This window comes from Balaenoptera acutorostrata, chromosome 12, assembly GCF_949987535.1.
Source record: "Balaenoptera acutorostrata chromosome 12, mBalAcu1.1, whole genome shotgun sequence".
NCBI classification, from domain to species: domain Eukaryota; kingdom Metazoa; phylum Chordata; class Mammalia; order Artiodactyla; family Balaenopteridae; genus Balaenoptera; species Balaenoptera acutorostrata.
In genome coordinates, this window is record NC_080075.1 from 1,070,349 (window position 1) to 1,085,232 (window position 14,884).

Sequence of the window (14,884 nt, forward strand, 5' to 3'; positions counted from 1 at the left end):
GAAATGATCAACTTTTTACCTGCCACCCCGTCTTGTTCAGTGGAGGAAGGAGACTCAAACTGTCTCAATTTGCCACTTAAGTTTACTAGTGAAAGGCTCGGTAATGGTAACAAGGCGTCGTAAAGCCTTCGGAAGCAGAGTGCCACTGCGCACGCGAGTGGCAGTTTTAATTTATCAGTTTTTAAAATCAGTATTTTCGATGGAAATAACTCGACCAAAGATCTGTCACAGACTTTTGAGACCCATTAAAATCAAGTGTAAGGAGAAAAAGAAATGATCAGCAATGACTCTGCATTTAATGAACAGAGAAAGACACATATTGCTTAAAAAAACAAAGCAAAAGGAGGCCAGCAGTTGGCATATATGTTGCATTTGTTAGTAGAAGACTGAAAAGCTTAGGGCCGCTTGTGGCTGGAATAAGTCTTTAAAGCTGTGATTCAGGTGCGCAGGACACGGTGCGGCTTAAGGACGCTGCCGTGGACGCAGCCCGGCTGGACCGTGACCCGCTCGGGGCCCGGTGAGCGTCACGCCTGCTCTGCTCGGCTCCCACCGCGCCCGCCCTTCCGCAGCCTCTCTCCACGCCTCTCTCTGTCTTAAAACGATGAGTCCTTTTGAAATTAGGGGACGAGATTAGGGCAAAGTCCTAAAAGACAGTTGTCACGACGACTCCCCACATTCCCAAACCTGCCATCTATCTGCATACAGAACACCCAATACGGTTCCTCAGCTGGGCTGCATCCTTAGCAAGAGAATACATAAGGCCGGGAAAGGTGGGTAGCCCTGTGGGTTTAGGGACTCCCCCAAAAATCTCTTCTGATGGGGGTCCTAGAGCAATTCGTCAGAGTAAGATTTCAGATCCCTTCCTTTCGTCAAGGGCGAGGACTAAGCGCTATCGTGAATACAAAAATATCATCAGGCAAATCGATTTTAGGATGAACAGGCCCTGAGACCAGAATCTGAGGGTCCAGAAATGGGCCCTTGAAGCCATCCCTATGGCAAACCCCCTGCATGCCCGGGGTGTGCTCCCCCAAATGAAGACTTCTGCAAAGGGAGAGCTTCTTTTGCTAGAACGAGCTGCCTCTTTTCTAAGCATGTAGAAATGACCAGACATACTATGGCTCGATTTCTGAGCGTAGGAGAAAGGCCGGAGGCTGATCCAAAGTAAAACTCTAGGGTGTGAAATGAAGAAAAGTCAGAACGCATCAAGTTGGAAGAATCAAACTTCCATGAATACTGTCTTTCTAGGTACAACCCAGAACTGGTTTATCACAGAACAAGCCTGTAGAATAAGAAAAATTAATGCTCCAAATTCGCAGTGTTTAACAAAATGCCAAAGAAGCCTGGGACCCGCCAGGATGGGGAGGGGACCCTAGCCAAGAACAGCCCTGCTTTTAATGGTTCTAAGTTTGGTTTGGAGTTCCGTGAAGATTCTCTTTGGGGGGAAAGAAGAATCCTGCCGCTTTAAAGAAAGCTCAGAATTTGAAACTGTGCTGATGGTCTCACCTCCAGCCACATGCAGATGTGAGAAGTCTTCCCAGGTTTCCTGCCCACCAGCCTTGCCCCCAGGGTCCAGCTTCCTGAGGAATCACGATTCCTTCCATATTAGAGGAAACGAGGGAAGTAACCTCTTTGTAAAGTCTTCCCACTAAATCACTCACCACAAATGGGTCTTTCCTGTTATGCATTTGTGATGGGGGGACGGGGGTCACGTTGGGGGAATTCACACCAAGGAGAGAGAAAGGTGAGGTGTCCTGAGCCGAGCTGGGCAGGCTGCCTGGCCTCCCCCCGCTCCATCCTGTCGGTAACTCTTCTGGAATCACGTCACTCTGGAACTGTTGGTTCCCCTTTATTTCACAAACCATTTCCTTTGGGGAAAAATTAAGATCATCCTTTTGGAGGAAATCCCTGATGTCACAAAATGAGATTTAGGAAGTGGTGTCATGGCCACACACAGTGTCAGGGCCTGGGGGCCAAATGGGTGTTTCCCCCTGGAAATGGCATTTAATCAACCGCCTGTGACTTGGCCGTTTTACAAACACTTCTCCACGTTATTGGAGAATGATGGGCAAAACTGACAGCCCATGAAGACAGGCGTCCCTCTCAAGATTTAACCGCAACACCAAAGTAAGGATCACGAATCACACGCAGTGTTTTATTCTTACTTGATCACTGTCTTCCGATATGGATAAAGTTAAAAGATGGATAACTTTCAGGGACTTCCCTGGTGGCGCAGTGGCTAAGAATCCTCCTGCCAATGCAGGGGACACGGGTTCAAGCCCTGGTCCGGGAAGATCCCACATGCCGCGGAGCAACTAAGCCTGTGCGCCACGACTACTGAGCCTGCACCCTAGAGCCCGCGTGCCACAAGTACTGAAGCCCACGCGCCTAGAGCCCGTGCTCCGCAACAAGAGAAGCCACCGCAATGAGAAGCCTGCGCACCGCAACGAAGAGCAGCCCCAGCTCGCTGCAACTAGAGAAAGCCCACGCGCAGCAACGAAGACCCAACGCAGCCAAAAATAAATAAATAAATTTATATTAAAAAAAAAAAGATGGATAACTTTCATAATCATTAGTAATTAAAAGTTATTTAAAATTAAAATGTAGAAGTAGAATCTTCAAAAAGAGAAAACTGAATTTCAGTGTGGGGAGCGGTTCTAGTTACTACATAGAAAGTGTGTCTTGGCTTCTGGTAAATGACGACGATGTTTTCGTTACAGCTATAGCTGAGTGATGAGCTGCTGAAGGATGCGTACAAGCACATCTCACTTTATTGCACTTCGCAGATAGCGTGTTTTCTACACACTGAAGGTTTGTGGCAACCCTGCTTCCCGCGAGCCTGTCGGCACCATTTTTCCAACAGCATTATTTTTTTTTAAAATTAATTATTTATTTATTATTTATTTTTGGCTGCGTTGGGTCTTTCGTTTCTGCGTGAGGGCTTTCTCTAGTTGCGGCAAGCGGGGGCCACTCTTCATCGTGGTGCGCGGGCCTCTCACTATCACGCCCCCCCCACCCCCCGCTGCGGAGCACAGGCTCCAGACGCGCAGGCTCAGTAGTTGTGGCTCACGGGCCCAGTCGCTCCGCGGCATGTGGGATCCTCCCAGACCAGGGCTCGAACCCGTGTCCCCTGCATTGGCAGGCAGATTCTCAACCACTGCGCCACCAGGGAAGCCCCCAACAGCATTATTTTTAATTAAGGTGCGTAGGTTGTTTTTTAGCCATTATGCTACTGTAACTTAATAGACTACATATAGTGTAAATATAACTTTTCTATGTTTTGGGAAACCAAAACATTCGTGCGACTCGCTTTACTGCAATACTCGCTTTGTTGGGTGGTCTGCACCCAAACCCACACTATCCGAGGTCTGCCTGTACTTACCTCCCGGTGCCAATTTACCCAAGAAGGTGTATGCTTTCTTCAGGCTCTTTCTTTCTAGAAACACTTTCTAAGTACATTTTATGGCACAGGAATCCACTCTGACTGCACTCAGAGTCTTAGAGACGGACCACGAGGAGGTCTTGCTCTGTGCAGGGCTCTGCGTACGCGGCCTGGGGAACGAGCCATTGAGAACCGACCTGCTGCCAGCACGGGGAAGTTCACTACCTACGGGGAGAGGTGTTAGTGCAGCGGGTCTCGGCCGAGGGTGGCTGTGCTCCCCAGGGGACAGCCGGCAATGCGTGTAGGTACTTCCGGTTGTCACAACTGGGTATGTAAGGGGAGAGACTAGGGGCGTTTCTAACACCGTACGACACACGGGACGCCCCACAGCAAAGCGCCATCCAGCACAGAGGGCCAGCAGTGCGAGGACGGGGACCCTGCTTGCAGCGTGTCCGGGGCGGCTAACCGACGGGCACTGCGCGTGCCGCCTGCTTCGCGCTCATCACCCGGTCCTGCTGCACGATGTGGCCGGCAGACGCACAGCACGGGAAAGAGAAGGCGACAGAGAGGGAACAGCGGGCCATGGAAATAAGAAAAATGTGTGGAAAACAGAGCCTGCCTTTCTTCTCTCTTGCTCCCCTGGAATCTCTCTCCTAAGCCCTTTGTCATAATTACTCATTTCAATAAAAAGATCTTAGATTTGAAAAGAGTATGCCAGGGAAAGAACACCATATCGGATATTAGAGGACCAAACTAGGTTCTAATCCCATTTATGTCACTAATCTGCTGTCAGCAAGGGCATTTCAGCCTCTCTGGGCCTCAAGGAAGAAAAGGCTTTCCAGGGTGTGGAGACCAATGTCTGCTCGGGGGCAGGCTCCCTGGAGCCCCGTAAATATGCTCTGGGTCTGACCGCCCTGCTCCGGCTTAGGGGCCGGAGAGCCTCGTGAGACCTCAGCCCCCGCCCCACCCCCTCTCCTCCTGCTCCCCTCACCCTCCTCGGCACCCAGGGCAGCCCCACCCTCCGGCTGTGGGTCACTGGGTCCCCTCTTCCGCTCAGCCCCCCAAACTGTCCCCTGCCGTTCCCAGCCCGAAAGCCATCGCCCTTCACGGAAAGAGAGATTCTCGTTCCAATTGCACGGGTTTCTGTCGTAGGGAACATGTGTTTCTGGGACACAGCAGGAGCTGGAAAAATGCGTTTGAGTGAATAACATGGTGTTCCCTGAGTTGTGTCCCGACACGCTGCGCCGCAGGCTGGCCGGGTGCTTCCCTCCCAGGGGCACTGTTTCTATGGGAAAATGCTGTCGAGCTGGCCAACAACTGACTTACTAATGACCTTTAAAAACCACCGTTCCTTCCTCAGGAATGGCCTGTAAAACAGAAAAGTTTAAAATCTGCTTGGTAGAAGGAGAAGGAGAAATCAAACAGTGGCCATCTCTGGGTATCACATAACTCTACGTATACGTATTATCACATAGAGAGACACGTGCAAATGCATAAGGAGGTGATCACACACGCGCGCGCGCGCACACACACACACACACACACACTGTTGTCCTCGCTCACAGCTCGGGGTCATCCCTAGACCAGCCCCCCCAAAGTAGACCTGAGAAGGGGGTTCCAGGACTGGTCAGAATGAACACACGCGAGTGCGGGCCACGTGGTGACACCACAGGATCAGGGAGAACAAGTGTTGGGGAAGAAGAGGAGACACAGAGAAGAGCTGGATACGGAGGGGGTGCCCCCTTCCCCCCCAAACAAGAGCCCCTTTAGGACACAGGTGCTGGGAGTCGTGGGGCCAGAGGAAGCGGGCTGTGCTGGGGCGGGGCGGGGGGCACCCGCAGGGCGGGCGGGCGAGCCCCCCGGGACCCGCCAGCGTCACCGCCCAGGGCCACCCCCGCCCTCGCGCACCGCCTGTGGTTGCTGCCCGCCGGCACCCACCTCGTAGAAGAGGCCCTCGGGGAACTGCTGGAAGCACTGGGCACACACGAAGCACTGCTCGTGGTACAGCTCGCCGTTGCTGTTGACGATCTTCTCGGCGGGCGCGAAGCCGCCCCGGCAGCGCTCACAGCTGGCGTTGGCCAGGGCGTTGGCCATGTTGCTGCAACACACAAGGGACACAGGTCACGGACGCGGCCCTTCCCGGGAGCTCAGTCTGAGGCCACAGCAATCGTATCTTGTCCATAAAGCCCGTTTCCCGCTTGCGACCCAAGGTCTCAACCCCACCCAGCGTCCGGGGTGCAGACCCTCTGGTTCGCCGACATTCCTGCACCCCCTGCCAAATGCCCACGAGCACACCCACACCACCTTCCAGGAGGCAGGGACGCAGGGGGCACCGAGAGCCGCCTCAAGGGCTGAGCCGACAGCCTGACAAGCGGCCTCATTAAGTCCCCCCCACGTGGGTCCGGACACGCTGAAGGCCCGGCCAGACGCAGGCCCCCTCGCATCCACCGTGAGGGCCTGCGGAAAGCAGCTTCAGTAGCTCTACAACCCGCCAAACGCCTTAGCCCTATAATCCAATTGGGAAGACAAATGTTGAACACTAATATTACAAAATGTATCTTAAAAGCACAGAATCTTCCACTCTGAAGATCATTTTACAGATGGTGAAGTGCAGGTTCAGGGAAGAACGAGCCCAACCTTGCAAAGCTGTCCAGTTCACGTGAGACACAGGCCCAGAATCCAGGTCCCCCGCCCACGAGTCACAACCAGATGACGGTGTCACGTCAAATGCTCGAGAGGAACCGCTACGAGACCCCGGCTGGTGAGTCCGGGCCGGGGTCCCCCTGGACCCCAGCACACGCGGGTGTTTCCAGTAAAGGCCCACATCCCACCCAACCCTGTGCAGCCTGGAGGAAAAGCATCCAATCAAGCCCGTGACCAGACCACTGCTTACTCTGAATCTCACATAAAGGAACGGCCTCCAGGTGGGAAGGTCCCCAGGCAGAGCAGGCACTGGCCCAGCCAGCTTCGTGGTTTGCAAGTTTATTTTCAGATATCCAGACCCCACTCAGAACACACGCTCTGATCTGTGGCCAGCCCCGGGGCAGCTTCTCTCCACCCAGACACCCAGTCAGCCCACCTGGGGAAGTCATCGCTGACGTCCTCCGAACCTTCCCAGGCCCCCATGCGGCAGGTGGGCGGGGGTCCCTCCCGCAGGCAGATGGGCTGCCCCGTCCCGTCACAGCCTACATCTCAGCCTACATCTCGCTGCTTCCTTAGCAAGGTTGGCACGGCGCATGCTTCACCCCCGCCTACCCCAGCGGAAGACAACCCCGCCCTCTTCCCCCAAAGCTCTCACCCAGCAGTATCCTGCCCTGGGGTATTCACACTCCACCAGAAGTGCCGTGTTCACAACCCCACCCCAAGCAAAACGCAATTCAAACACCACCAGAAAAGGAAGGAAGGGAGGCAGCCTCACTGCTTGTGGCAAACCTGACCTGAGTCTCATACCAAATTGAATTTTCTACTTTGTCACTGTAAAATTACTGTGGATCAGGGAGAAAAACCCATCAACTCCCTTCGTCACCTGGCTTTGCCATAAGCCAGACGAACAGTGGTAGTTTTATCAAAGCTCTGGAAAGGCTTGTTGCCCCCCTTCTCCAAAGGGGGGGGCCAGCATCCACAGGTGTCCCTTGACGAGGTGTGCTCAGCCCACAGCTGCCCCCATGGGCCTCGGACCATTTTGAGGATGAAATAAGAAAAAGTATATAAAACCACTTTGGAAACCAGAAGATGCTACTCAAATATGAAGCATTATTATTACTTTAAAACTTTCTCAAAAGAGTCACCAAATTCTCAATGATTTTAGTAGAACCCCAAGAGAGCTACAAAAGAAGAAATCCTGGAACATCCTGACTCATGATTTCCTAGATCAGTGACCCTCTCGGGGTGGAAATGTCCTCCCTTTTCCCACATCTCTGTGGGAGGCCACATTTTCTTTATAAACATCATGTGAAACAACAACATATTGCAGAAGGATGAATGCAGGTGAAACAGTTTTATCAAGACAGACATTAATGAGATTTGCAAAAATGTAATACAATGCCACTCTTCCCCCCAAGTTTTCTCATTTTGGAAACATTTTTCATAAAAACTTAATTAATATTAATATGTATTAATATTATTAATGTGTGATGAGCTTATTGTTATTTTAAATGAACTAATAAATACTTAAAATTTTTCTCAGTTTTATTTTCTAATACAGTAAATGCTGATAAAACAAAAGCTATTTGGAGACCTCAATATTGTTTTAAGAATGTAAACGGGTTCCAAGATCAAAATGTTTATCATTGACCTATTTATACTCATTACACTATAGACCGTTTACATTCAAGTTCAAATACTCCAATAGTTAGAAAACAGATAGACACATTATACAAACAAGTTTTCCCCACACACAGGAAAAATAAAGTAGTTTTAGAGATAAAGTAATATGTATTTTTGAAGAAGTACTCATTTTAATAACAAGCAGGAAAAGAAAAGAAACAGAACATTAGAGGAAACTTCCAGGAAAACAACCAACCAATAGTCTCACCCACCTACTCAACTGTTTACATTATTTCCCTTCCTCTCTTGTCTCTGACCCTCTGGCACCGTGTATTTTTTTTTTAATGGGCTGTTTTTAGAGCAGTTTTAGGTTTACAGCAAAACTGAGTGGAAGATACAGAGAGTTCCCATACACCCCCGGCCCTGCAGGCACAGTGTCCCCAGTGGCCAGCATCCCCTGGATGGGAAACTGACACATTCTTTCCACAGCGACTGTCACAGTTAACACAGATGATAGAAGCTACTTATTAAAAGTCAGGGATGGTAGAGCTGTCACTTGGTTAGTTATAATTAATAGGCTAATTTTTCAGAAAAGGATTTCCTTTTCCTTTTCCTTTCTGTCGGGAAACGTACACCTCGGGGAACAGAAAAGCCTCTGCAACTGTCCGGTCAGAATTACTTTGGCCGACCTGCTTCCACACATCAGCTGCACACAGAAAACCTGATGTCCTCGAGCTTTCCCTTGTTCAAGTGCCTCGTTTATCAAAGCGTTGGAAACAAAACCTCGAGCGTTAAAGTGCAGAAATGTAAACCCTAAAAGCGTCTTGACAGTTTACCAAGTATTTTGGTTACAGTGTAATTATAATTGCCCAATTAGTCTTAAACAGAGCTCCTCAGGAGTTGTGAAGAGAAGCAACATCTGTTGCAAAAGCGCAGGGAACGGATGGGTGGAAACAGAGAATCAGGCCCGTTAAACGCTCCTTCTGGCTAATGATTCCCTGGAGGCCCCAGGCACTCCCAGCTCCCAACAGGGAGACCTCAGGGCTGCACGGGCAGCCACTGAAGGCAGCGCTGGACGCCCCCTCCACCCCGGGAGGCCCCACTGAAGGTGGGGTGATGTCAAAGCCCGAGGCAGGGAACTCGAGCCGCAGGAGAGGGCTGGGAGGGGCACTCACAATTTGATGTAGAAGTCACAAAACTCCTTGTAGACCCTGACGTCGCTGTGCCTGCGCTGTAGCCTGGACACGGCCCTCTCATCCTGGCCGCAGGGCGCCCGGTGTTCCCCGTTACAGGCCGCCGGGGGGACCTCCTCGCCCTCCGGGATGGCAGCGGGGCGCGGGCCCGGGAGCGCCATCGCGGAGCGGAACGGGGGACCGGAGGGACCCGGACGGAGGCACGACACCCAGGCGGCGTCCCGGTCACTCCCCTCCCCGCTCCCACACGTCAGCGGCTCCAGGGTCGCGCCGGCCCCTTCACATTAAGAGCTCCGGGCAAGGCAGTTGTGCCCCGAGACGGCGGCGTGGATTCGCTGAGGGTCTGGAAGCTCCAGGAACTTTCCCCGCGCACACGGGACCGGCTGTGCGGCGGCCCGGCCGCCCTCGGGAGGATGGAACAGCTGTGCGGGGGCTGCAGGCATGAACCCTGCTCTGTGATTCTGGCGAAGTGACAGCTCAGTCCCAGGCTCGGCAGGGGAAGAGCCGGCGTCCAGTTACAACTCCTTCCGTTTGGCCCCAGCTGAGCCTGTAACCAAGGCAGCCTGTCCTTCTGGGCCTTTATCACGGATAAAAGATAAAGGATAAAGGATGCGCTGCAGGCGCGCTGTGCTCCTTCCACGCCACTGTCGGCTCCAGCGCACCAGGGTCAGCCGTGAAGCGATGAGGACACGGCGCCCTGGGGCGGTGAAAGGGGCCTGGTCTCTGCAAACGGACCTCCCGGCAGCCCTGTGCCTCCAGCCAGGCCAAGGCGAGCTGGTGGGAATGTAACAAATACAGCAGACTAGCGAACACAACAAAAAGGAAGCAGACTCACAGATGCAGAGAACAGAGGAGAGGTTTCCAGGGGGGAGAGGAAGGGGGGAGGGGAGGCAGGGGCGGGGGGCTAAGAGACACAGACTGCTACGTATAAAGCAAATAAGCTACAAGGCTACACTGCACAGCACAGGGAACACAGCCTGTGTCTTCTACTAACTATAAATGGAGCATAACCTTTAAAAATGGTGACTCACTAGATGGTACACCTGTAACTTAAACAATATTGTACAACTATACTTCAAGTTTAAAGCGTCAAGAAAATAATTTAAAAATTAAAAAAAAATGTAAACCTACATGGTTATATAAGATGCTGAAATTATATTTAGTGGGTTTTAAAAAAAAAAAATTTAGTGTTTTAATCAATCAAAAAGAAAAAAAGAAAACCTAGGGAGCAGGTGAAAGGCACACTGACTGACAGAGCAGGTCACACGAGAGACAGAAGGGCCATGAAATCATCAGCAAACAGACAAAACGCGTCTGAGACGTCCGCAGCATGACGGCCAGAACTGTAAACAGCGTTCGTAGGTGCTCACTGCCGTGTCCCCAGGAGGTACAGGTGGGGAAACCGGGGCACGAAGAGGCTGGATGACCAGGAAGTAGGTGGTGGAGTCGAGATTTAAAGCCAGGTGGTCTGATGCCAGAGACGAGATGCTAACTCTCCGGGGGAGAACGGTTACACGTGGTCACTGGGGAGCAAAACGGGTTATCCAGGAGGGCTGGGTGGTGCATACAAAACGGGCTAGAGGCCGAAAAGGAGGCACGCTCTCCCCACTCTGGACCCTAAGGATCTCAGGGTACAGGTGAGAACGGCCCCGGCCCAGAGCCTGCAGGGGATGGAGCAAGAGGCTCGCCATCTTCACACAGGAAAGAAACAGCCTCGGGGTTAAAACATTTTTGTTTACAGTGACCATGTGGAATAGAGAGGGAAGGAGACAGCTGGTGTGGAGAGACACACAGACACACACACACAAACTGACACACTGACACACACACACTCACACAGACACACATAGACACGCAGACACACACTGACACACAGACACACTGACACACATAGACACACAGACACACACACACACACAGACACACTGACACACACACACTCAGACACACAGACACACATAGACACGCAGACACACACTGACACACAGACACTCACAGATACACTGACACACACAGACACAAAGATGCGTGACAGGTACTTGGTGGTGAGTGAAAGGGGCTAATCATCCATCTACCTGGTCTGGAAAACCATGAAAATCAGCTGCTGTTGGCACACCTAAAAACGTAGCCAATTATCTCATTCCCTCCATAACGACTAGTCCCATCTCTACTAGACAGGAAAGCAGGACTGCGGAGAAGCTGATGGTTCCCGAACACACGACGCGATGAAGTCTCTCATCCAGCAAGGAATTAAAGATAATGTGAAGGACCTGCAATCACATTTTAAACTTTTTATTTTGACATAATTATAGTCACAGGAAGTTACAAAGATTGTACAGAGAAGACCTTTGTACCCTTCACACAGCTTCCCAATGACTACATCTTATGTACAATCAAAACCAGGACTCTGACGCCAGCGCGATGTGTGTACACTTCTGTGTCACCTTGTCACACCTTGTAGATTCGTGTAACCGCCACCCCCATCCAGACCTGGAGCTTTTCCATCCCCACAAAGACCTCTCTCACGTTCCCTCTGATGGTCACACCCACCCTCCAGCAACACCCTAGTCTGTTTTCCATCCACGTAACTGTAATTTAGAGAATGTTTTTGCTGTGGACTGAATGTCTGTGTCCCCAGAATTCATACTGACAGCCTAATCCCAAGGCAACGGGATCTGGAGATGGCCCTGTGGGGTGTCACCAGGGTCGAATGAAGTCATGAGGGAGGGGCGTTAATCCCCCAGGATGGGGTCAGAGACACCCAGGCGAGAAGACAGCCAGAGACAGCCGCCCACCAGCCAGGACGTGGGCCCCCAGGAGACAGCATCTGCTGGAGCCTTGATCTTGAGTTTCCCAGGCCCCAGAACCTTGAGAAACAAACCCTTCCTTAAGCCATGCAGCTATGGCATTTTTGTTACAGCAGCCGAGCTAAGACAGCTGCATAGAGGGAATCACGCAGCCTGTGACCGCCTGAGACTGGCCTTTTCCACTCAGCAAATGCCCGTGAGACCCACCAAGTTGTCACATATGTGGATTGCCTGTTCTTTTCACTGCTGAGTAGTATTCTGTGGTGTGCACACACCACAGCTTGTTTAACCGTCACCCACTGGAGGACACTTCAGTAGCTTCCGGCTTGGGGCTGTTGTGAATCCAGCTGTGGGTAAGTTTCTGGGTGAGTATAAGGTTTAATTTCTCTGGGATAAATGTTCCAGGGCGAGATTACTGAGTTGTATGAGAAGGGTACGTTTAGTTTTTTAAGAAACTGCCAAGCTGTTTTCTAGAGTGGTTGTACCACTGTACATGCCCACCAGCAAAGCATGAGAGATTCAACTCCTCCACATCCTCGCCGGCATTTGGTGTTATCATTATTTATTTTAGCTGTTCTAATAGGTGTGTAGTCCCAATTTTATTATGTATATGTATTAAGTTCACATATACACAGATAAGTACAAAAAAGAAGTCAGAAATGTCACTCTACCAGATAATCATACTGACAGAAGGGAAAAAGAGTAATACATGTTATTTGGGAAAAAACTCAAACGCTACAGAGATGTATAGAATGAACAGTAAGGTGTCTTACTATTTACTTTGTGTTTGTCCTACTAATCTCAACTGTGCCTTTGACGGACTAAAGCGCTCACTGAAGAATGACTTGATTCTGATCACCAAGGCCGAGAGTTGAGGTTGCGATCGGGGCAAATCCGGTCTGTTGTGTGTTCTGTTTCCCCGGTGCCCTGAATGCAGCCAGGCTCGCCAATCTCTCCACGGACGGAGCCGCCAGAGGCTGTGCCTGGACAGGAAACGCGCCCCGACCCTCCTCCCCACCAGCTACTAACTGTTCCACACCCTCCACGAGGTCCTTCTTCCCAGACTGTGCTGGAAACTTCGTACAGAGTCCCTCCGCTCTTGAAGCTCTGCTGTTTCGGGAACGCTGTGCGAAGGCGAAGCAGGAGGAGACCCTCCTTTTTCCCGGTTTCCTCTCCCTCCAGCTGGAACCGCGCTGACGAGGGCGCACAGTCGCCCCAGAGACACCGACCTGCCACCGGAGTCCAAGCCCCAGGTGCCCTCTGCCCATCCGCACAAGGGCACCGCGGCAGAGGCGGAGGGGTAGACGAGGCTCCGTCTTACACTTCTGCCGCATCTCGTTCTTTCCTCCTTTCATTTTTTTTATCACCGAGGTGTAGCCTAACTGGGAGCTGGGTCGAGGGGCAGGCTGAGGTTTGAAGGGAGGAGACGGAAGAGCCGCGGCCCTTCATCACACATCTCCCCCTGCCGGCCTCGTCCCAGGAGCAGGTTCTCACAGAGAAGCTCTCAGGGCAGAGGGGTCCCTGTGCCTTCCACGCACCCCTCATGCTCAAACAACACAGGAGCGAGAGGCGAGGCTGCAGGGCCGCCGGCTGATGGGGAGGAGTGGACGGATGGTCGCCTCGGCCCCAAGGGCGTCCCGGGGGGGGCGGGTGGATGCCTGGCCTCGGGAGCCCTACTGTTGGGGTCTCAGCTTCTTAAAAAGTAACTGCTCGAGTAACTTCCTTACATCACACGTGTCACATCTGAACACACGGAACTTCTGCTACGCGCTCACGATTCTACAGACCTAACCGGTACGTAAGAGGCGTCCACTCAGCACGCAGGCGCGTCCACGTGTGGCAGGAGCTGCCCGGGGATGCACGTGTTCCCTCCACCGCTCATGCAGGTGACAAGTGCGTCTCTCCCCGGGCCCTGGAGCCGAGGGCAGACCCGTGACTACGCAGCATCCACTGGTCAGGGCACCACACGCCCAAAGGGTTGCACAGGACAGTCGGCTGGTCCCGCACGTCCCCATCCAGCCATGCGGAGTGGAGCTCAAACACGCGTGTAATTTCTCCAAGAAGGCAGGGGGTAATCTGAGGCCAAGTAAACACCATTGCTCAATTTTCATAGCCAGGCATTTTGTTACTTTTAACCCATTTCTGGCACTTAATAATGTCACTCTTAGAAATGCAAACAACCCTTTTAGACTGTGATTGTAACCATGAGAAAAACATTTATCTGAACTCCCTTGACTGAAATCACTGCAGCCCATGCAGCGCAGCAAAGCAGCCCTTGAAGCAGGTGCGAAGCTGTTGTATAAAACATCCCAAAGCCATTTTTTTCTGAACAGTGGGCCTGTAAGGTGGTTTCCTGGGTCCTGGGTTCCCAAAGGTTCTTCCCGAGAGTTTCCATCACCGGCTCAGGCCTCCTCCTCACCAAGGCTGACCTGGATCTCTGGGGGATCCCCCAGGACAGGCCTGGACCCCAGAAGGACATCCAGAGTGGAGAGACTTGTTGTATGCTGGGCAGTGGCTCAGTCCTTTAGGGCCACTGTAACCAAACACCACCGACCAGGTGGCTTATACACAACAGAAATTCATGTCTCACGGTCCTGGTGGCTGGAAGCCCGAGACCTAGGCACCAGCGCGGCCGTGGGCGGTGAGGACTCTCCCGTTCCCCTGGGTCCTGGCCGGCACCTCCTCGCGGAGCCCACACACAGCGCAGGGGCAGGGGCTCTGTGCGTCCGTTCACGAGACCTTCACCCCGCCCCCCCGACCTCATCACCTCTTAACACCACATCGCGGGTTAGGACTTCTGTACATGAATTGAGTGGGTGCGCAAACCCTCAGACCAGAGCAGGCAGGACCTGGGACCCTGGCTGAGTGCCTGACTGCGTGTTAGATGCCAAACCACACACAGCACGTCTGCTGTTGAGCTGACCACTCCCGTGTCCTGCACAGAAGGCTTCAAGTCCATCGACCCAGCTAACGCCATGATTTCAGCCAGAACAAATTCTGCCCCTGAGGAAACACCCTGCCCAAGACAAATAACCTGCTCAGAGGCGACAGACCAAGAAAGGGCAGCTATTTCCACCAGCTCAAACACTGAGTGTAAGCCTGAGCATGGTTGGCAAAGTCAAAAACGCAACTTTTTAATAACTGGTACCTTTTAAATTCAAATTCCCTCAAATAGCAACAACTGAATTACACGCACCACTATCAAATATTTCATCTACGTTTTTAAAAAAAATTTTATT

General features: G+C 52.0%; 1 protein-coding gene across 6 annotated transcripts in view; it reads right to left on the minus strand.

Annotated features, from left to right (window-relative positions):
• The window catches only part of LIMS1 (LIM zinc finger domain containing 1), a 106,093-nt gene that overhangs the window by 13,160 nt on the left and 78,049 nt on the right, over positions 1-14,884 (minus strand). For 3 of the 6 annotated variants that reach the window (XM_057557938.1, XM_057557939.1, XM_057557937.1), the window contains exon 2: positions 5,318-5,477. In XM_057557938.1, coding sequence (XP_057413921.1) covers positions 5,318-5,477 — 160 coding nt within the window. Of the gene's footprint in view, positions 1-5,317; positions 5,478-8,820; positions 9,306-14,884 lie in introns of those variants that run through there. The other 3 variants (XM_007187194.3, XM_007187192.3, XM_007187195.2) reach the window with 3 other exon arrangements.